The sequence below is a fragment of the Leuciscus leuciscus genome (assembly GCF_965113295.1).
Source record: "Leuciscus leuciscus genome assembly, chromosome: 11".
NCBI lineage: Eukaryota > Metazoa > Chordata > Actinopteri > Cypriniformes > Leuciscidae > Leuciscus > Leuciscus leuciscus.
Window position 1 is genome coordinate 30,261,280 of NC_138735.1, and position 22,909 is coordinate 30,284,188.

Sequence of the window (22,909 nt, forward strand, 5' to 3'; positions counted from 1 at the left end):
TTTGTGTTTTGTGCATTATTTATTCTTATTAGAGTATTGCATCATTTTTACATAAAAGTTTAAATTGTTAAATAAAATAACATAAATATTAGAGGAAAAACTTCAACTTAAAAAAACTTGAACAAAAAAAGAGAAATGTTGCTTTGGCAACTAATTGAAATAAGTTGAAGTTTAAGTACTAAAATTGCTAAAATTAAAAATGAATTAAGGCTAAATAGAAAAATGCAAAAATACAAAGGCACATAACAACATTACTACAATTTAAACCGAAATATAATACTAAAATAACACTGTCAGGAACAGTGTTGTGTTTCCCATGTACTTTCTGCCTGTGAACTCTTTCCAAATTGCTTGCATTTGAAGTTCCTTCGAAGGCAGATGCCTATGTAGACAGTAGACATCAAGGCAGATCACTAAGTTTTGGAGCAGAGCCCATCTCTATGTAATCTCTTCTCCTTTAATCTTTTATTTTCTTTCCCATCAGTTCCATTTTTGGAAACTCCCAAATACGCTCCTCACTTTCTGGACGGCATGTTGAATCAGCCCATCACGGCTGGCCTTCAGCATCCTCACCCGCTGCTCCGCGCCAAGAGCGAGAACACGATGACAACGCTCATGGATCCCGTAGCGATGCCCACCGCTGCCGCCAGCATGCCACCTGCTCAGGTAGCCCTTAACCCCCTGCTGGCCATCAAGGGAACACACAAGCACAGACGTCAGTCGCCAAATCATTCGTTTTCTCTCGTTTCAATCAGACTCAACGCCGGGCCTCTTTCGCTTTGAGGAGCTCCAGCAGTCCCCGTGGAGCCCGAACCCGGTCCCCGTCTCGTGGGAGGGAGGGAGGAGAGAAGGAGGAAAAGCAGGAAAAGCAGCAAAAGCAGCGAGGGAGGCAGGGGTGAGAATGGATACATAAAAAATTTCTATGGTGGTCGTCTTTGGCCATTGCGGTGATGATTTTCAAAAGCAGATCCTGTAAAAATCCTGTGAAGAGTTTATTTTTGGCAGATTTAGCAGGTTCACTGGGTTTGTTGGTGCATCATTTTCATCCAACAACACTAAATAAAAGTACACTATATGCAACTAGAAACACACACACACACACACACACACACACACACACACACACACACACACACACACACACACACACACACACACACACACACACACACACACACACACACACATATAATTGAGTCTCAATAAATAGTTGAAACGAATCAGTGAATTTTGAGTTGTGAGTTTTAATTTACACTAACCATCTGAACGAAGAAATACAATAAATAGACTAAAATGAATTATTAATAAAATGAGAAAAAAATAAATAAATACAAATATATTTCAAATAAAAAAAATTATAGAAAGTGAGTAGAATAATAATAATAATAATAATGCATAAAATTTCACTATTATAGTTTTTATTGACATTTTGAATTAGCTTTATTGTAAAATTTTGTTTCATTTTTAGTAATCTTGTTATGTGCTTTTGTCGTCTTTGTTTTTCAAAAATAAAGGTTTAGGTTTAATTGATTTATTTTTTTCAGTTCAGGTTTAGTTTTAGTTTTTATTTATTTCCAGTTAGTAATTTTAGTGCTTCAGCTTAAACTTATTTCAGTTAATCGCCAAGGCAACATTTATAATATAAATATTTATATATTTATATATTTATTCAGTTTTATTTCAAATAATGAATCAGATTTAGTAATGCTTGACATGAAGTCTGATTATTGTAGCTAAATTATGGAAAAGCTACTGTTTTGTGGAAAATACTGAAAAATGTAAACGCTAGTTGCAAAGGCTAGTTCCTTACCAATGCTGTGTAAAGCAAACAGCAAATCAAGACAAACAGCACAAATCTTACGGTCTGGGAAAAACGGTTCAGTCTGTGCTGCAAAATCAATCATCAGGCTCTCAGCAGGCGTTAAGCACACGCAACAAGAGCGACTCCTGCTAGGATGAGCTGGTTTTTAAGCCAAGTTCAAACCGGTGGAAATGAGAATCACCTTAGGGCATCATAAATTAATAAATGAATTTCCCAGGATGCCTCTGGGTTGTAATTACCTTTTTTCTTTTTACCCCGTCGTTTGATTTCCATGGTAAACGTGCCTTTGGTGACTAAACAATCTCAGGCTGTCAGGAACTCTTCCGGGTCATATTTCAAACCAAAATCAAAACAATTATTAAGTCAAAACAAATTAAGTCTTAAAATTAAATTAAATTTGTTTTACATCGCGACATTATTTTGATAATAATTTAGCAATTTTTTTCCTCCCAGTTTTCCTACTGTAATACAGGGATTTCCAAACCCACTGAGAGTTTAATTTAATATTTAAATAATTTAATACATGAAATAATTTAACAAAATATTTGCATGTTAATTTTTTATTTTACATTTTAATGATATTTTTTTAATAAAACAAAACATGATAATGAGGACCTAAAAAGAATCGCAATTAAGAATAATGGAAATTACAAAAAAAATAATAATTAAAAAGTAAAATGCCTCGATGCATTACAGTAATGAGAAAGGAAAATGGGCTTAATTGCATGACAATTTTTAATGGCCCTAAAAATAGCTTCTTTTTAATTTTTTCCCCATGATATTTTAAGCAAAATGTCATTTCTTTTGCTTTTGAGGTGAAATGTGATCAGCCATTTATATTCACCCATAGATTCAGAGTGTTTTTTTTTTTTACATTTGAGACATTTGCTGTTCAGTAGTGTATAAACATCAAATTTCAAGTGTTAATTCATGTTTAGACCCTTACCTCTTTCATTGTGGTGTTTTTTACATGCTAACTGTCAGCACTGATTTCTGTTGCTCTCTTATGTTACCATTACAGAAGCTCTGACTCACTGTTTTGCACTGTTAGGCTTCTGGCCAAAGCTCCGCTGCCATACTGAGTTAATTCTTACTCAGTGGGTTAGAAACAAACACTGTCTACTGTGTAAAAGAATCAATCATCTGGTTAAAACCTTCATTCTGTGGAGTCTGTACAGTAGTATACCTAGAATATATTCCAGACTAGACTGGGATACTTTTACATTTGGTCTTGAAAATTTGGTTACATCCTAGAAATAATCATTTTGTATGGTGGTTTGGTCCCATGATGTTCAATAATGGATGGTATCCAAATATTAAGGAGTTATGACAATCACATTCCTGCACAAAATCCTTGGAAACTTACCCTATAAAATAAAGCCAAGCCAACATTATAAATGGGCTCTAATGCACCCGCCTACACCATTTTTTATTACTTTGGATAAGATACAACTTTATGCCTGCATGTTATTGTGTTTTTGTATTCTTCTGTCTTTCCAGTGTTATTTTTATATAATATAGTATTCATATAATATAATATAGTATTTATTAACTTTTATTTGAATATTTTCAGTCTCAAAAATTATGTTTTGTCATTTTATCAGATGTTTTATTTCAGTTTTAGTCATTTTAATTTGTTGCCAAAGGAAACATTTTATTTGCTTTTAAGTTTCTAAGTTTAAGTTTGTATTTTTGTCTAGTTTTTCTATGTACAGTGGCTCTAATTTATATTTATTAATTTTTTTTAATATTTTTATTAAAACTTATTTCAATTAGTTGCTTTGGCAACTTAAAAAAAAATTTGTTCAAGTTTTTTTTTTATCATTTTATTTTATTTTATTTTATTTCAGCTTTATTTGAATTTACGAAAACAATTTTAGACTGTTAACGGTCAGTGTTTTGGTAGCAGGACACTATTTATTGCCCTTTTCCCCTATCACATATTTTAGAAATCATCATAAATTAGGAATCATTCAAAAGCTAAAACACTCAAAATTCATCCTGTGAAAACTTTTGAAATTTGACCTTGCATTACATTGGACACAGTACTTTAAAACCTTTTAGCACAGTGGTTCCCAACCTTTTTTTGTCTGAGACCCCCTTTTTCCCAAGAAAATATTTTAGGGCCCCCCTTCACATTTAATGATATTTTCGCTCTTGTAAGCTTGCAGCAAGGATGACAAAATATGTTGTTTTCAAGCAAACGGTATGTTTACTATAAACAGATATGTTTATGCACAAATAATAGCCTATAATATTGAAAATACAATAACAAAAACATTAGTAGGCCTTTTGTAATTTAAAAATGTAAGCCTGGAGTAGCCTATAAATTTGCCCTATTTTAAATGCAATAACAAAAATATCAGTATTCACACTTGTGTGTAGGTAAAAAAAAGAATGAATATAGGCTATTACTAAATGACTAAATGGCCTCAATACTTGCATGTTATTTGTGAGGCTTTATCAATGTGAGGCTTTATTTTTTAGGCTTTTGGCGCTATAGCGAGCGATAACAAACATGCGTTTATTAACAGAATAATGCGTCTTTCGGAAGAACATTGTAGCCGGAACTACTTCTCTCTCTGTGTGCGTCTATGACGAGTCACGCAGGTACTGGGCTACTCCGCAGCGGCAGCGATCCGAACCAGGGTAAAATAGTCCCAATGTAATCACTTATTATAGGTGTACCATAGTGATTCAGGATAAGACAAAAACACGGTTTGGAAAATGGATTCATGATGAACCCGCTCATTATATAAATTTTGAACAAAAAAAAAGTTAAGGACTTTTATTTAATACAAATTGCTCAAAACTTTCAAAATATGACGCGACCCCCCACAGAGCTCGCTGAGGCCCCCTTGTGGGCCGCGACCCCCCTGTTGGGAACCAATGTTTTAGCAGGCTCAATTTTTGTCATATCAACTTTTAATTTGTAACAACTGGGTTGGACATATGGCTTTGACTTTCCAGCAATTTTAGAGTCCAAATTATATGTATGTATATATTTTAGTTCAGTTCATTTGCTTTAGAGTAAACTGAAACTTCTATAACATTTTTACACTTTCATTATTTTAAGCTGCTTTCACTTCTGCAATAATCTAAGTGTCTTTAAAAATAGGCCGACCTCTGGTCTGTATTCCAAAGCATTTATGAACTACAGCCATTTAAGGTCAGATTTGTGCTCAGAAAGGGAGATGACCGTTAACAAGTTAATAGTTTGAGTGTTAGTGAACAGTGACGGAACTGTAATCCGTCTGTGTGTGTGTGTGTGTGTGTGTGTGTGTGTGTGTGTGTGTGTGTGTGTCGGTTGTAGAGGGGGCGGAGGTCAGAGGAAAAGGCTCTACAGTGCCGTTCCAGGCCGCGTGTTTGTGGCGACACGTTCTCACTCTGCTCACGGCGAGCGTGAGATCAGCTTCAGCAAAGGGGACAAGGTCAAAGGTCAGATGATCTTTCTCATTATGTCGTTCTCTTCGAAAAAAATGCATGAAAAAATCTAACATTTTCATCTTGTTCAGTTTCACTCAACTGCATTCCCAATGCCAATTAATGTTAACGTTAAATATTTAAATCTACTAAAGCGCTGTCAAACTCTTCTCGCTCTCAGTGTTGAGCGTCGGTGAAGGAGGATTCTGGGAAGGAACAGTGAAGGGCCGCACTGGCTGGTTTCCTTCTGAATGTGTAGAAGAGGTGCTGCCCCAAAACCAGGAGCCGCACACAGGTAGTGTATACAAACAAACACACACCTGAGCTCTCTTTAATATCTCAATTTTGTCTCCTACCTACCTAGACAACAAAGAGAAAAAGTGGAAATCAATTAGACTTTTATTCGGAGTCTCAACAGGGTCTCAAACAGTGCTCAGGTTTGTAGAGGTCCTGGAAAGAAAAGTCAAAGATCTCCATATGAACTCAAACGTTTCTCATCAAATTCTCTCAAGATTAACAGTAGGAGTTGGAGAAACATCTGAGACAAAGTTTAAACAAAACTGTGAATGCTAATTCTCCTGACCTATGAAACATTAACATCGTCTGCTGACCTATCTAAATGTGAACTTATGTTCTACTTAGAGGTAAACTGACCATATTATGCCCTTTTACAAAGTCTTGATGTTGTTTTTGTGCTCTACTAGAACAGGTTTTCCTGCTTGAATGCTGAATGTTTTATTTCCCCCATATTCTCCATTGTTGCAGCTCCTCTACTCCCAGTCTGCCAGTAACGCTCTGTTTAGTTCCTGTCTCTATGAAGCCCCTCCTTCTGAAAAGCACACTGTGCTCTGATTGGTCAGCTGGATCAGTGTGTTGTGATTGGCCAAGCGCTTCGAGCGTGTTTGGGAAATGTCCCGCACCTTACCATAACCGCCAGTTTCAGCACACTGCTAACTAAGGCCCTGATCACACCGAACGCGTTTTTTACAGCGAGAGGCGCCTTTTTAAAATAGTTTTCCTATGGCAGTGAATTGTTTTCTACGCGCTGTTAATGCGCCCATCGCGCCTCGCGTTTTAACCAAGCGCCAACCTTCCTGTCTCTCTCTTGAAACCAACACAGAAGTGAATTAAATGGCAATTCATCAACTGGCCGCTTGAGGCTGGCTGCAAAAGTGAGTCAAATCTGCATCTCCCCCATGTTGAAATGCCCAACTTTACAGCACAAAAAAACATGTTTACAGCCTGGAGCAAAAAGTGGCTTTGGTCTATACAGCTAACTTTGCCCTTCATGACAACTGTTAGCGGGGTGAATTTTTTTTATAACTCATCCGTTTAAATTATATTAAGCCTTAAATTTCATAGTTAAGGGTGTGTCCACTTTTGAGTGACAGGTGGATTCCCGCTGCTGTGGTCATTAGTCATCATTAGCCGTTTGTCTGCTGTCTGTTAGCCGTCACGTTACCTCAGCTCATTGTCTGACTGTAAAAATAAATAAATTCGGGAGTGACGCGCTGCCAAGATGGCGACGGTCGGCCACGCCCACTTTAGGCTTCAAAAACGGTCTTCAGAAACCTACGGGTGATGTCACGGACGCTACATACATATTTTTTTTACAATCTATGGTTTTAACCGCCTGCTGCGCCTCGCGTTTTTACAACTGAAAAAAAAGCAACTCCGAGCAGAAAAAGCGCCCGACGTCATCGCGTTTTTTTCCCGCTGTCCAATCGAATGAATGGAGAGGCGGGCCTTCCGTTGTAGTGACGAAAGCTACAGATGCTTTGAACGTCCAGAGACTGCAATGATGGAGGATAAACTTGTGGTGCTCTCGCGGGTTACCAGGAGCTTAACGACTTCACGAACCGTAACTGTAACTGTCACAATGTTAACAGAAAGTAAATATTAAGTTAATAAAAGGCTAATATGACGTTTACTTGACTGACAGGACAGCTGTTTCTGTGGTTGCCAAGCAACACAAAAAACGCAGTAACTGCCACAATGTTAACAGAAAATAAGTAAAGTTAATAAAAGGCTAATATGACGTCTACTTGACTGACAGGACAGCTGTTTTGGTGGTTGCTTAGCAACATAAAAAACGTTTTCGAACCTGAAAAATGCGTTCGGTGTGATCAGGGCCTAACCCAGGCCCCGCCCCTTTATTCTGCATATGAATTATGTAAATGAGGAATATTGTGACGTGTTTGTTCCCGGAAGAAAACTCAAGACTTCAATGGAGGCGTTTCAGGGAGTTCAGATAATAACAGAGAAATAACTCCCTCTGTAGGGACTTTGTAACCGTAAATCCTGAAACACAACAGTGAATTAATTTCTTTATGAATCCTTTATGGGTCCTGTTCTCTGTTTTTGAGGACGTCCCCGAGAGGTTTTCCCTGTGGTGGTTTGCCTACTCACATAATCTTCATGCGCACGACACACAGATATGCAAAATCACATCAATTTGAATACATCACACTTCCACTTACACAGATATACACGCCTACATGTGCTAACAGTCGGAGTGTGTGTGTGTGTGTGTGTGTGTTTCAGAGAGCCGCAGTGAGAAGGTGAAGAGGAAACTGTTTCGTCATTACACAGTAGGAACGTACGATGGCCTCGAAGTGCCCAGGTGGGAACAGAACAAAATCTGTATTCACATATTCCAATGTTAAATGCAATTGAATATGAATAGATCAGTTTTAATTAAGTAGACATTTATCCGGTTTACTATTATTGTAATATTAAATGTATTTAATATCTAATAATATTATATTTAAATAATATGATAATATTTTTAACAATTATATTTTAATTAAATTATTTGCAAATGATATATATATATATAAACTTATGTAGAAATTATTTTACAATTATATATATTCAGTATCAGCATCATTACTCCACTCTTCAGTTTTACATGATCCTTCAGAAATCATTATAATATGCTGATAATTTTTTGTGGAAACTGTGATATATCCAGATTCTCTGATGAATAGAAAGTTCAAAAGAACAGGATTTATTCAATGCATCCTTACTGAATAAGAATATTCATTTATTTATTTCAAAATAAAATTGACTGACACCAAACTTATGTTATTTAATATTCCATAATTTCTAAATACTTTAGGTACAGTAGAAATATATGATCGGAATAAAACTCTCCTTGTTAACATTATATATACGTTAAAAACTGAACTTAAATCGTGGTTTCGCTTTGGTTGTGCTTTTGTGTGTGTGTGTGTGTGTGTGTGTGTGTGTGTGTGTGTGTGTGTGTGTGTGCACGCCTATGTGTGCACCTGTGTGTACGTGTGTGTGGGTGTGTGTGTGTGTGTGTGTGTGTGTGTGTGTGTGTGTGTGTGTGTGTGTGTGTGCTTGTGCAAGTATAAACTAAACTGTACATGTTGATCCAATAAAATCTGTTGATGGTTTTTTGTTAAATGGATTCGCCATAAGAAAGATTAGCTGCTACTTCCTGTTTCAAACGTTTGCTGGCAGGTGCAAAAAGCGAGTCTCTGCCTCCACTAGACGGGAATGCAAATGTCACAGCCACTTTCAAAAAATTACACAACAATGTTTGGATCTGTGGCTCTCATGTGGAATATTAACACATGCGGTGTGAGCCACTGCTGTCTCTCTGCTCAGATCTGCCTCTCTCTCACACACGGTGCATCAGCTGAAAAGGCTTGGTTTCCAGTGAATATGTAAAAGTGTGTGTGCATAGGTTGTGTTATATACAACTAATTGCGTATGTTTGCATGGGTGTGTGTGTGTCCGTGCACATATAAGCTGTCTTGATCATCTGTTGCCATGCAGGCCGAGTGTGTGCGATGAATACCAGTATCCGCTCGCATTTCTCTCACCCACTCATCAATATCCCACAATTTATCTCCAGTACTGTATGAAAGGAGTAGCTCACCCAAAAAAATGAAAAATCTGTCATTTACTCACCCTCATGTCGTTCCAAACCTGTACTCTGTTATTTTTTATCTGTCCAAACAGGGACATTTGTGAAGAATGTTTATGCTGTTCTTAGTAACCCAAAGATTTTTTATAAGATTTCCCCCAAAAAAATTTTTTGAAAGAAGTCTCTTATGCTCAACAAGGCTGCGTTTATTTGATCAAACATTAACCGTATTATTGTGAATTTAAAATAACTGTTTTCTATTGTAATATATTCTAAACTGTAATTTATTCCTGTGATCAAAGCTGAATTTTCAGCATCATTACTCCAGTCACATGATCCTTCAGAAATCATTCTGATATGCCGATTTCTGAAACATTTCTGATTATTCTCAATGTTGGAAACATTGTGCTGCTTCATATTTTTGTGAAAACTGATTTTTTTTTCAGGATTTTTTGATGTATAGAAAGACCAAAAGAATGGTATAGCCATTATAAATGTTTTTTTTCTGTCACTTTTGATAAATTTAATGCATCCTCCTTGCTGAAAAAAAGTATTAATTTCTTTCATAAAAACATTTTTATTGACCACAAACCTTTTAACAGTAGTGTATATTCTCACTATATCCACCGTCTTCTGAAGTCATATGATGCTTTATTTGTGGAAAAGACCATTTTTAAGTTTCCTGCATCAAAGCTCTGAAATCTCATTTGTGTCATTGAAAAATGCACTACATTCAACAACATTTGCACTGCTTTTATAATGTTTTTTTGGTCTGTTTTTGCCATGCACCATAAAAGTATCATGAAAACAATCAATACACATAAAAATATCTGTACCATGAATGCAAAGTAAGTCGCTTTGAGTGAAAACGTCTATGCATAAATGTGACCCTGGATCACAAAACCAGCCATAAGTCACACAAGGTATATTTGTGGCAAAAGCCAACAATACATTGTATTGGTCAAAATTATCGATTTTTCTTTTATGCCAAAAATCATTAGGATATTAAGTAAAGATCATGATCCATGAAGATATTTTGTAAATATATAAAACATTTATTTTTGTGAGTGAATGCAGAACAGTCGCGAACATAAATGGACAAATTTAAAGGCAATTTTCTCAATGTTTAGATTTCTTTGCATCCTCAGATTCCAGATTTTCAATAGTTGTATCTCAGCCAAATATTGTCCTATCCTAACAAACCATACATCAATGGAAGTCCTATTCATTCAGCTTTCAGATGATGCATACATCTCAATTTCAAAAAATTTACCCATGTGACTGGTTTTGTGGTCCAGGGTCACAAATGTAAAATGTTCCAAAAATGTTTTAAAGAATGTCGATAGCCAAACAGTTTATGGACCCCATTGACTTCCATTGATTTTCTTTCCATACTATGGAAGTCAATGGAGTCCATCAAGTGTCTGGTTACTCATACAGGTTTGGAACAACTTCAGGGTGAGTAAATGATGACAGAATTGAACTTTCCCTTAAGATTTCATTCTGTTTCTCATCCAAAGTTATCTTATGGCTTCAGGAAGCCACAGTATATGTCATTTGAGATACTCTGACAGCCCTTGCTCACTATATGCTTTCATTATATGAAAAAGAGCAGCGTTTTCACAAATCATACAGGTTTGAAACGAGTGCAGGATTCTCGTTTTTGAGTGAACTATTCCTTTAAAGCATGTTTCTCTCCCACACTTGTTTCTTTCGTTCTCTCCCTCCTCTCTTTTCACACAACCCCTCCTCGTTCTGTCTCTCTCTGAATGTCGCAGTGACTGAATGTGAGCTCTGTTAAACCCTCCCTTTCTCTCCCTCCTCCTCACTCGTTCTTAAGCATGTAGGCTCTAGGTTTGTTCGGTGTCTCTCGCTCTCTCTCTCTCTCTCTCTCTCTCCTCCTCTGGCTGTGTGTGCGCTGAGAGACGAGGGGCCGGAGAGGAGGAGGACTCAGAGGAGGGGGGGGACATGGCAATGGGGGGATACGGAGAGAAAGACCTGTCTCTCCCTCTCTCCCTCTCATCCTCATGGCCCTCGCTCGGTCCCCAGAACCGCAGCGTCTGGTTCATTTACAGGTATCGGCTGCTCCATTCTTTTATTGTCGCTGCGGAGAGAGAGGTAGAGCGAGAGAGAGCGAGAGAGGCAGATGGATGCTCTGAAGAGGTAGCAGACAGACTGTTGAGCAGAATCAATGTTTTCATATACAGTATATATCATCTGTGTGTGTGTGTGTGTGTGTGTGTGTGTGTGAACAGTCTGCTCTTTTAATCGTAATCAGATCCCTCTTCTGTGCGTGTGTGTATGCATCTATACGTGTGCATTTGAGTCGTGAATGTGTCTGTCATTGTACATACGATGGAGGAACAACACGTCAGAAAACCTTTTCCTGCTGTGCGTGTGTTTTAAATGAGTTCATGTGACATGTATGTGTGTTTGTGAATCACTGAAAGGGGTATGAGTCACTATGGGTGTATATATGTGTGAAAGTGTGCATCATAGAAAGTTGCAATCCTTCGGGGTTGATCAAATACGGCATGAATGTGTGTGAGTATTCCTGGCGTATCGTCATCTATGCATCACAATCCTTCCCGCTGTCATTCCTACACAGATGCGATATGATGATGCTTTTCAGAACGGTGTTAAAGTAGGAAAATGCTGGTAAAAATTCGAGACGGATCAACTTCTAGAAAATGAGCGAACTTGTCACGTGAGAGGATTTTGTATTTGAGAATCACAATTTCAATAATAATAATAAAAAAAAACGTTTAGCTTATGCTAAAGATGTTAAATTGTAATCATCTTCAGTTACAGAAACTGAACTGAAGATGATAATCTGAATATCATTTCATTAGCATCTTGTGATTGAACAAATGTGGCATAAATAGGTGGATTTTAAAATGTTGGGATTGTCATTGGTTTGATTTTTGACATCTAAAATTGTAAAATCTTCTGTTTGTAGTAGAGTTTTGGCTCAGGTTCGTCATCAGTGTTTATAATTAGCTTTATGTAAGAACTAGAAGTCTAAAGTGTGTCATTTGTTAGTTAAGTACAGTACAGTACCTCAGTACAGTATAATGATGCCTTTAAATGGATGGTTGCTCTTTCCAAACTCTTGTTAACAAATTGTCCTTTTGCATCACAGAATTTTCCGCTGTCATTCAGGAACATCTGATATGTTTGTTGTTCGATGTGTTAAACCTTGTGTTTGCCAGTTCTGTGGGTCGTGTGCTGTATCCATGATGGATGATGATGCCATTCAGAACGCTGTTTAATTTGGAAAGTTTGGCTGTTGTGTCCGATTAAAATTTGAGACGGTTCGACCTCTAGAAAATTAGCAAACTTGTCATGTGAGAGGATTTCGTAAAAAAAAAAAAAATTATTCAGCTCAAGTTAAAGGTGTTAAATTGCCAATTTTATATACAGAAACTGAACTTATTTTATTTTTCCAACACTTGATAATCTGAATATTAATTTGTTTGCTTGTTTGTGATGCTCCTTGATTGAACGAATGTGGGATAAATATGCACATTTTAAATAGCTAACTGTGCTGTATCCATAATGGATCTCCAGGATTATGGGGATCTTATCTATATGCCTGTGGAAGAAGATAAAGAAGACTGTAATATCACTACAGATTTAGCTAATGGAAAGAGCTCACAGGCACTATAAAGTCATTTTTTGTTGATTTAGTAAATTGAGATCCATTTTGATCAACATAGGCTGACGTAAAGCTAATAATGGAGAATGTTTCACATTTGTTTTGGATAACATTATGTGAAGGTGATGTACATGTCAGCAACTGGTTATTTATGTTAGATAAATGTTCCTATCGCAACATCCTGACCGTAAATGACATTATACTCACATTAGGGAAAATGTATATTTTAAAATTCTCACAGCCAAAATTTTATGTTTGGAAAACGTTTTTTTTTTTATCTAAATTGGTTGCAAGTGATCCATGTGGAAATTTTTTGCAAGATGATAAGAGTACAGGCTTTACGTTGTAGCATTAATTCAGCTGGAGGCATTCGAGCATCAGAACAAAGATATTTTGCCTTGACATCGCAGTCAGAACACACAATGTTCAAAATGATAGAGCTTGAGCTGACAAAACATAATGTTAGTCTGTAACTGTCATTGTCTTTGCTCTGAACTAACTGCACACTTCTAGCCTACAAACCCTCATACATTCACCATGGTAACCATAGTGTCCGCCAAAATACCATAGTTACTAACGTTATCGTTGCTACTGTAAATCCAACATATATGACATTTCAAAATCTATTTTTGAGCTTTAGATAGATGCTGTGTTTTGGAACATGGCAGCTGGTTTTCTAACCGGTCCAAGCTGGTCAATACCTAACGAAAGCTGTACTTTAACTGGTTTACCAGCCACAGCTTGACCACTTTATGCTGTGACTCGTTTTCTGCTGATTCTAGATGATTAACGTGCTTGAAACGGTTAAAAATGTTATGTTTACAAAACAGCTACAGTTTCCTGTGAATTCAGAACTGTGTTATTTTAGTATCATTAATGTACTAGTATAGTTTTTATATTAATATTTTGATTTTATTTTGATTTTATTTTATTGTTACATATTGTTTTCGTTAAGTTTTAAAATGACAAAAGTTATTTTGTTATGTTTTTGTCATGTCTATATAGTTTTTTATTAATTTTATTTCAGGTATAGTTAGTCATTTTAGTACAAAAAAATATGGATTATTTATTTTATTTTTTGGTTTTAGTTTACGATCATAACCCAGAGTGATATTCTCAAATGATGACAAATAATTTCTTAATTTTGATTCTAGGTTGATAAAATGAGCTTCTGCATTGTCTGTGAGTCTTTCACACGAGCTTCGAAACACCTCTGTCTCTTCTCTCTGACAGTGACTACATCATAAAGGAGAAAACTGTACTTCTGCAGAAAAAAGACAATGAAGGCTTTGGTTTTGTGCTCAGAGGGGCCAAAGGTGAGTGATGGACATCATCGAGCTCTTTTCTGGTTTGATAACAGCAGCACATCATGACATGGACAGATCTCATCTGTGATTATGATCTATGATCTCTAGCCCAGACTCCTGTGGAGGAGTTCAGCCCGACTCCTGCCTTTCCGGCTCTGCAGTATCTCGAGTCTGTGGACGAGGGGGGCGTCGCGTGGCGGTCCGGTCTGCGGATGGGGGACTTCCTGATCGAGGTCAGCAAAGAGCTCGCCTCCTTAGATGCACCCATGTTTTAGACAATTAATGCACAGATTTTATTAGATAAAGAGCCACGGACAGTTATACAAAAACAGATTGAACGCAAAGCCAAAGCGAGTTTAGCGGTATAGTCTCCTGTCTGTGAGGTGTTAAACCCTAGACTGAACAAATCTTAACACCTACACTGAGGTGATAAGCCTCACTGTGATACTTGTGTTACTGACTTTAATTTGATTCTGCAAGAGAAGATGACGTGGAGCTTGTGTACCCTGTATATGCCATCTTGACTATTTGGTATTGCAAAATATATTTGTATTGATGCATCTCCAGACGCTTCGGCCTGTTAGCAAACACCTTCACCTCACGGTTCCCGGCTGGTTAATGTGGAGTGTGAATCATGTTGAATCATTTTGAAACAAGTCTGATGATAATGCTTAAGACGCCCACTTGTGTTCCTCTCTCTCTAAACTGCAAATCAAATTTCCTTTCTTATATAATTGTGAAATAATATAATTTTATTTAAAAACAATCTTTGTAAAGCTATGTGTACCGTGAAAGTCACTTGAACTGAATAATGAGGTAGAAAGTTTAGGGTCGGTAAGACTTTTTAAAAATGTTTTTGAAAGAATGCTCACCGAGACTACATTTATTTGATAAAAAATATAGCAAAAACAGAAATATTCAAAAAAATTATTGCAATTTAATGTATCGGGTTTCTATTTGAATATATTATAAAATGTAATTTATTCCTGTGATGCAAAGCTGAATTTTCAGCATCATTACTCCAGTCTTAAGTGTCACATGATCCTTTGGGAATCATTCTAATATGCTGATTTGCTGATTATTATCAATGTTGAAATCAGTTTTGTTGCTTTTTAAAATATTATATTACATATTATAATATACTGTATTATATATTTTTGTGGAAACCGTGATAAGTTTTTACAGGATTCTTTGATGAATAGAAAGTTAAAAAGAACATAATTTATTTGAAATAGAATCTTTTGTAATACTATAAATGTCTTTACTGTCACTTTTGATCAATTCAAAGCATCCTTGCTGAATAAAAGTAATAAGTATTTAAAGAAAAACCTTACTGACCCAAACCTTTGAACGGTTGCATATCTTACAAAATATCTTAAAGGGTAAGTTCACCCAAAAATGAAAATTCTGTCATTATTTCCTCACACCCGTGTCGTTCCAAACCCGTAAGACTTTCTTTCATCTTCAGAACACAAATGAAGATCTTTTTGATGAAATCTGAGTGATTTCTGTTCCTCCATTGACAGTTACGCAACTACCACTTTGACGCTTCAAAAAGTTAATAAAAAGATTGTAAAACTAATACATATGAATTGAGCAGTTTAGTCCAAATTTCCTGAAGAGACTCCATTGTTTTATAGGATGAACAGATTTCATTTATGATTTTATTCACATTTAAACATTGTTTAGTGAACATAAACAGAAGTTTAACCGAACCGGCTTGATGCGGGAGAACAAACCATTTGCTGAAGCTCAAATGTGCTGCGTAACACGAGAATGAACCTCATTGGTTCTTACAGAAGCTCAAACGTGCTGCGTAACACGAGAATGAACCTCATTGGTTCTTACAGAAGCTCAAACGTGCTGCGTAACACGAGAATGAACCTCATCGGTTCTTGCAGAAGCTCAAACGTGCTGCGTAACACGAGAATGAACCTCATTGGTTCTTACAGAAGCTCAAACGTGCTGCGTAACACGAGAATGAACCTCATTGGTTCTTACAGAAGCTCAAACGTGCTGCGTAACACGAGAATGAACCTCATTGGTTCTTACAGAAGCTCAAACGTGCTGCGTAACACGAGAATGAACCTCATTGGTTCTAACTGAAGCTCAAACGTGCTGCGTAACACGAGAATGAACCTCATTGGTTCTCACTGTAGCTCAAGCATGCTGCGTAACGCGAGAATGAACCTCATTGGTTCTTACAGAAGCTCAAACGTGCTGCATAACACGAGAATGAACCTCATTGGTTCTTACTGAAGCTCAAACGTGCTGCGTAACACGAGAATGAACCTCATTGGTTCTTATAGAAGCTCAAACATGCTGCGTAACACAAGAATGAACCTCATTGGTTCTTACTGAAGCTCAAACGTGCTGCGTAACACGAGAATGAACCTCATTGGTTCTCACAGAAGCTCAAACGTGCTGCATAACACGAGAATGAACCTCATTGGTTCTCACAGAAGCTCAAACGTGCTGCATAACACGAGAATGAACCTCATTGGTTCTTACTGAAGCTCAAACATGCTGCGTAACACGAGAATGAACCTCATTGGTTCTCACTGAAGCTCAAGCGTGCTGCGTAACATGAGAATGAACCTCATTGGTTCTTACTGAAGCTCAAACATGCTGCGTAACACGAGAATGAACCTCATCGGTTCTTACAGAAGCTCAAACGTGCTGCATAACACGAGAATGAACCTCATTGGTTCTCACTGAAGCTCAAGCGTGCTGCGTAACACGAGAATGAACCTCATTGGTTCTTACAGAAGCTCAAACGTGCTGCATAACACGAGAATGAACCTCATTGGTTCTTACTGAAGCTCTAACGTGCTGCGTAACACGAGAATGAACCTCATTGGTTCTTACAGAAGCTCAAACGTGCTGCTTAACACGAGAATGAACCTCATTGGTTCTCACAGAAGCTCAAACGTGCTGCGTAACACGAGAATGAACCTCATTGGTTCTTACTGAAGCTCAAACGTGCTGCTTAACACGAGAATGAACCTCATTGGTTCTTACTGAAGCTCAAACGTGATGCGTAACACGAGAATGAACCTCATTGGTTCTTACAGAAGCTCAAACGTGCTGCGTAACACGAGAATGAACCTCATTGGTTCTCACTGAAGCTCAAGCGTGCTGCGTAACATGAGAATGAACCTCATTGGTTCTCACTGAAGCTCAAGCGTGCTGCGTAACACGAGAATGAACCTCATTGGTTCTCACTGAAGCTCAAGCGTGCTGCGTAACATGAGAATGAACCTCATTGGTTCTTACTGAAGCTCAAACATGCTGCGTAACACGAGAATGAACCTCATTGGTTCTCACTGAAGCTCAAACATGCTGCATAACACGAGAATTAACCTCATTGGTTCTCACTGAAGCTCAAGCGTGCTGCGTAACATGAGAATGAACCTCATTGGTTCTTACTGAAGCTCAAGCGTGCTGCGTAACATGAGAATGAACCTCATTGGTTCTTACAGAAGCTCAAACGTGCTGCATAACACGAGAATGAACCTCATCGGTTCTTGCAGAAGCTCAAACGTGCTGCATAACACGAGAATGAACCTCATCGGTTCTTGCAGAAGCTCAAACGTGCTGCATAACACGAGAATGAACCTCATTGGTTCTTACAGAAGCTCAAACGTGCTGCGTAACACGAGAATGAACCTCATTGGTTCTTGCTGAAGCTCAAACGTGCTGCGTAACATGAGAATGAACCTCATTGGTTCTTACAGAAGCTCAAACGTGCTGCATAACACGAGAATGAACCTCATTGGTTCTTGCTGAAGCTCAAACGTGCTGCGTAACACGAGAATGAACCTCATCGGTTCTTGCTGAAGCTCAAACGTGCTGCGTAACACGAGAATGAACCTCATCGGTGCTTGCTGAAGCTCAAACGTGCTGCGTAACACGAGAATGAACCTCATCGGTTCTTGCTGAAGCTCAAACGTGCTGCGTAACATGAGAATGAACCTCATTGGTTCTTACAGAATCTCAAACGTGCTGCGTAACACGAGAATGAAACTCATTGGTTCTCACACGTCAAGCGAAAATGCTTGAGCTTCTGTTTACCACAACTGATGTGTGAGTTGATTAATGTTCTCACTCAATTCATATGGATTAGTTTTGCGATCTCTTTATGAACTTTTTGAAGCATCAGAGTGGTAGTTGCGTAGCTGTCAATGGAGGGACAGAAAGTCATACGGGTTTGGAATGACATGAGGGTGAGTAATTAATGACAGAATGTTCATTTTTGGGTGAACTAACCCTTTGGGCCCTATCTTGCACCCAGCGCAATTGACTTTGTACACCGACGCATGTATCATTCCTATTTTGCACCCGCGCAAAGCGTACTTTTCCCTCCACAGAACCACGTCGGTTAACTAAGAAATACACTTGCGCTCCCGGGGGCGGTTCAGCGCAAAGAGGAGGCGTGTTCCGGCGCAAACGTTCCTTCATGCTATTTTGCAGGTTTAGAAAACAATTGCGCCACTAACCAGGAAAAAAATAGTTTAAAGTCAGTGGCGCGTTGCACATGTTATTCATATGCTATTTTAAGGGCGCTTGCTTGGCCATAATCAATGTAGGACTTTGATTCTCTCATCTACACAGAAGCAGCCGTTTTCATTTTTGCAAATCATACATTATTACGATAGATAGATAGATAGATAGATAGATAGATAGATAGATAGATAGATAGATAGACAGACAATTTATTATAAAAGCATACATCTAACTTACACATTTACCCAAATTATCATACGCCTGTTTAACCGAAGTAAATTTGGGTGTGTTTCTCCATCCCCAATGTCCCTGACGAGAACGTCGGTCTCCTCGGCTGTGAACCGCTCCTGGCGCGTGCCTGGCAAATCCGCCGTTATAATAGGAATCCGCTATAGAATAAGCGTGCTTGCTCTTAAAGGGAATGTGAGATGTCGCTCTGATTGGTTTATTTCATGTTACGCCCAAACCACACCTATGAATAATGAAGCTACTTCAGACCAACCCCTTTTAGATTTGCGCCTGGCGCAAGAGGCATAGCAACAGCGTAGAAAATAGCAACAGCGCCCAAGACCCGCCCACAAAGTTACTTGCGCTTTGCGCTTGACACTTGCGTTTCAGATCGTTAAAATAGGGCCCTTTATGTTACTATTTATTCAAAGTACAGTGTCGCCATTATCGCTGTTTTCTCACAGGTGAATGGAATCAATGTAGTGAAGGTGGGTCACCGGCAGGTGGTGAACATGATTCGCCAGGGCGGGAACAGTCTGATGGTGAAGGTCGTCATGGTTGCACGAAATCCTGAGATGGAGGAAATGCCTAAGAAGAAAGGTCAGGGTCTGCTTTTACTGTGGATTTGTCTGTGGGAGTAAGAATGAATGGCATTGCAGACAGTTTTTGATTTGATTTAATAGCGCTCTCTCCTTACCTTTAGTTCCCCAGCAAAGTAAGCGGCTGACCCCTCCGGCCATAGCTCTGCGCTCCAAATCCATGACTTCAGAACTGGAGGAGATGGGTACAATCTCACAAACACATATCCTCACCCAACGCATTCTCATCCTTGGGCATCATAATACTGACGCTTTTGACATTTCGTCTACATCGAACGCACATGGCACCCTTTAGCGTCAATATGAGACGCACAGAGCTTTGTTCGGTTATGGGTAGGTTTAGGTATAGTGTAGGGATAGGGTTAGACCGCTAGGAGGCGCCTTCTGGCCCATTTCTATCTGCGTCTCATATTGACGCTAAAGGGTGCCATGTGCGTTCGATGTAGACGAAATGTCAAAAGCGTCAATATATGACGCCCTAGGATGAGAACGGGCTGCCTCACCTTACATACATATACATGCATTAAATACATGTTAGTGTATTAAGCAGTTTTATCCCAAAACTTATTATCATGCATTGTCATCTTTTTGACTGATAATGTGCTTATTTTTCTCTCTTCTTTGCACACAGTGGAGAAAGGTCTGTGCAATCTCTTGTCATTTTGAACCATTATATTATTATTTTAGAATGAATGACCTAAAACTATCCACAATTCACACCAAAATAATATATATATTATTTACAAAAAAGAATGTACTTAATTGCCACAAAAACGACTTTTGTGTGTGTTATATATATATATAATTTTGTTGCAATTAAACATTCGTTTTTTTGTCATTTTCATTCATTCACAATGTTTCTCAAGGCTATTCTCATCATTAGATTTTCATTGATGCAAGTTTTTTTTACGATATTTGTATTTCACAACCATAATGTATAAATACTTCACTATTTAAAAACATAGTACATTATACATATTTTTGTCATGAAAATGTCAAAATGAAAAACCAAAATGAAACTTAAAACAGGCTTCGTTTTTAATAAGCAAAAAAAAACTTATGTTTTCTGAATTAAGGATGAAATATATCTTAGTTTTCATGTTTCATGAAATCAGCTGTTTAATCTCATCAAAATGATTTCTTTCAGTAATCTGTCTTCTCATATAAAATGTTTCAAGGATATGAATTTATTATTCTGTTGGTAGTAGTAGTAGTAATATAAATTACGCTGTGCTTTTAACTTAACCATGTGCTACCCAGAGGTTGTGGTAGATTTTAAACAACGAACAACTGTATGTGATTTACATTTTATTAGTTATAAAATGTGTTTCTGGTCAACGACAATGAAAACATGTTACAGTGTTTGTTGGCTGTCAGTCGTCTTCTCAGTTTGTTACCATGACAACTCAAAATAGATTGCAAACTTGAGAAACATACTTGATGAGTGTTAAAACTCTTTACAAGGGAATCATTTAAATTAATGATACAAAAAAACTAAATATGAAAATATTACATTGTCACCATAGTGTCCAGTAAAGCGTGCACTTGTGGGAAGTTATTGCATATGTAAGATTACTCACTTTCTGTTACAGCTGCCACCCCATGGAAGAAACCAGGTGATTCATCTTTTTAAAATATATATATATATATATTATTTACAAAAAAGAATGTACTTAATTGGGTATGTGGATGTCAGTTATCAAATGCATGATGATGATGATGATGATGAAATGTGTACTGTGACTGCCTCAAGTTAGCACGACTATCATATGGGAGGCATTTACTATAAGAGCAATTCATGAAAGTTTCTCTGGGATGTATGAATGTGCCTTGTAAGATGTTTGTTTGGATCATTATGGTCAGATACATGTGTAACTGTCTCTGTCTGTGTATTTGTATGTGAAGTTGCAATTTTTTTTGAATGTGATTTTTCTCTATGCTCAGATCATTCAGAGAGTTCTCAAGCCCCAGAAAAGAAGAAGAGCGTCTATCAAATGGCCCTTAGTAAGAAATCTTCCTTTTTATTGTGACATCTTTTATATCCATCTCCTGCTATACATTTCTCTTCATATCTTAATATATATTTGAATGTATATTATGATATATGCACATGGCTTCACCTCCAGTCTGACAGTCTGTTGAATAAAAAGACCAAATGGCAATAAATATGTTTTAATGTTTTATAGCATGAATGGCGTCTTTTTTTCTCCTTTCGTTCTCCAGATAAGCTGGACGAGATTCTAGCCGCTGCTCAACAGACAATTAGCACATCAGACTCTCAGGGTCACAGAGGTCATGGGGGCAAGAAGGAACGAAACAAGGGCTTAAACGCTAATGAGGTAACATCTCGGTTTCATTTATCTCTGTACTGATTAACAGTGATTCGACAGTTTTGAGGAAGCTACTTTTAAAGCTAGTTTGTCAAGTTACTCATAATTTAAAGCTACTCATTTGAAAAAGTGGAAGCTACTTAAAGGTAAAGCTACTGATGATATATTTTGTCATTTATCACCAGCATAAACTTTAACAAACTACATTAAAAACATTGTAATGAACAGCAGGATATAGCTAAATGTTTCAGCATAAAAAAGAAGATCTAAAATGCTGTGCAGAGACTCAAATCGGTGAACCATCCGAACAAAACAAGTCACTAGAATGAATAGGATTTTCTAACATTATACATGAGAGAGAAGTTTGGAAAAGCCTGTTTGAATATTGCATCAGCTTACACATGAGTAGCACATGACATCAAAAACCACCGCTACTCGTTGGAAAAAGTAGCTACAAGATAAGCTTCAAAGGAGTTATATTCAGTACACAGCTTTGAAACTTAGTAGCTTTGGTTGAAGAAAGTGTTTCTTTATAGTATATTGCTACAAATGACCATTTACGTTTGTTAGCCCGATCTTAGGTGTTGAAAAGCTGTGTTAGTAAGGCTTTTCACCTGGTAATAAGTGTAAGAGTGCAACAACCTCTGTGCTGCATTTGCTGAAAAAAGTACATTTACAAGCAGTTCATGTGTGAATATAGCGCTGTAATCCGTATTTCACTGAGGCAGCAAGGAAATGTGATAAATATTTAATCCCATCAGTCTCTTTTCTTTGTTCACAGCAAACTTTTGAACAATCAGGTGTTGGCATGATGCCATCAGGGTCTGGGTATGGTTATAACCAAGCCCAGTTTTCATCAGGCCATTCAACTCAGCGTGCTATGATGATGCGTCAGAAATCCATGGGTGAGTTTAAATGCAGAAGGTGTTGAATGCATCTCTTTAGTTCAATTGCACTGTAACTAGGGCTGCACAATTAATCAAATTTGTAATCGCAATTACAATTACGGATGCTAGTTAGTTAGTTAGTTTTAGTTTATTTCGGGTTTAGTTTATTTAGCAATATTTTTGACTTTATGTAGGTTATGTGGGATTTCCAACTGAGATTGTGGTCAATAATGACACCTAAGAATTTAGTT

General features: G+C 37.5%; 1 protein-coding gene across 7 annotated transcripts in view; it reads left to right on the top strand.

Annotated features, from left to right (window-relative positions):
- The window catches only part of LOC309508888 (SH3 and multiple ankyrin repeat domains protein 1), a 97,276-nt gene that overhangs the window by 67,077 nt on the left and 7,290 nt on the right, over positions 1–22,909 (top strand). For 6 of the 7 annotated variants that reach the window (XM_082183406.1, XM_082183405.1, XM_082183410.1 and 3 more), the window contains 13 exons: positions 485–666; positions 756–895; positions 5,136–5,260; positions 5,427–5,540; positions 7,790–7,868; positions 14,035–14,117; positions 14,217–14,341; positions 19,307–19,442; positions 19,546–19,626; positions 21,034–21,057; positions 21,386–21,445; positions 21,665–21,780; positions 22,553–22,676. In XM_082183406.1, the coding sequence (XP_082039532.1) occupies positions 485–666; positions 756–895; positions 5,136–5,260; positions 5,427–5,540; positions 7,790–7,868; positions 14,035–14,117; positions 14,217–14,341; positions 19,307–19,442; positions 19,546–19,626; positions 21,034–21,057; positions 21,386–21,445; positions 21,665–21,780; positions 22,553–22,676 (1,389 nt within the window). The remainder of the gene's footprint in view (positions 1–484; positions 667–755; positions 896–5,135; positions 5,261–5,426; positions 5,541–7,789; positions 7,869–14,034; positions 14,118–14,216; positions 14,342–19,306; positions 19,443–19,545; positions 19,627–21,033; positions 21,058–21,385; positions 21,446–21,664; positions 21,781–22,552; positions 22,677–22,909) is intronic. The other variant, XM_082183409.1, reaches the window with a different exon arrangement.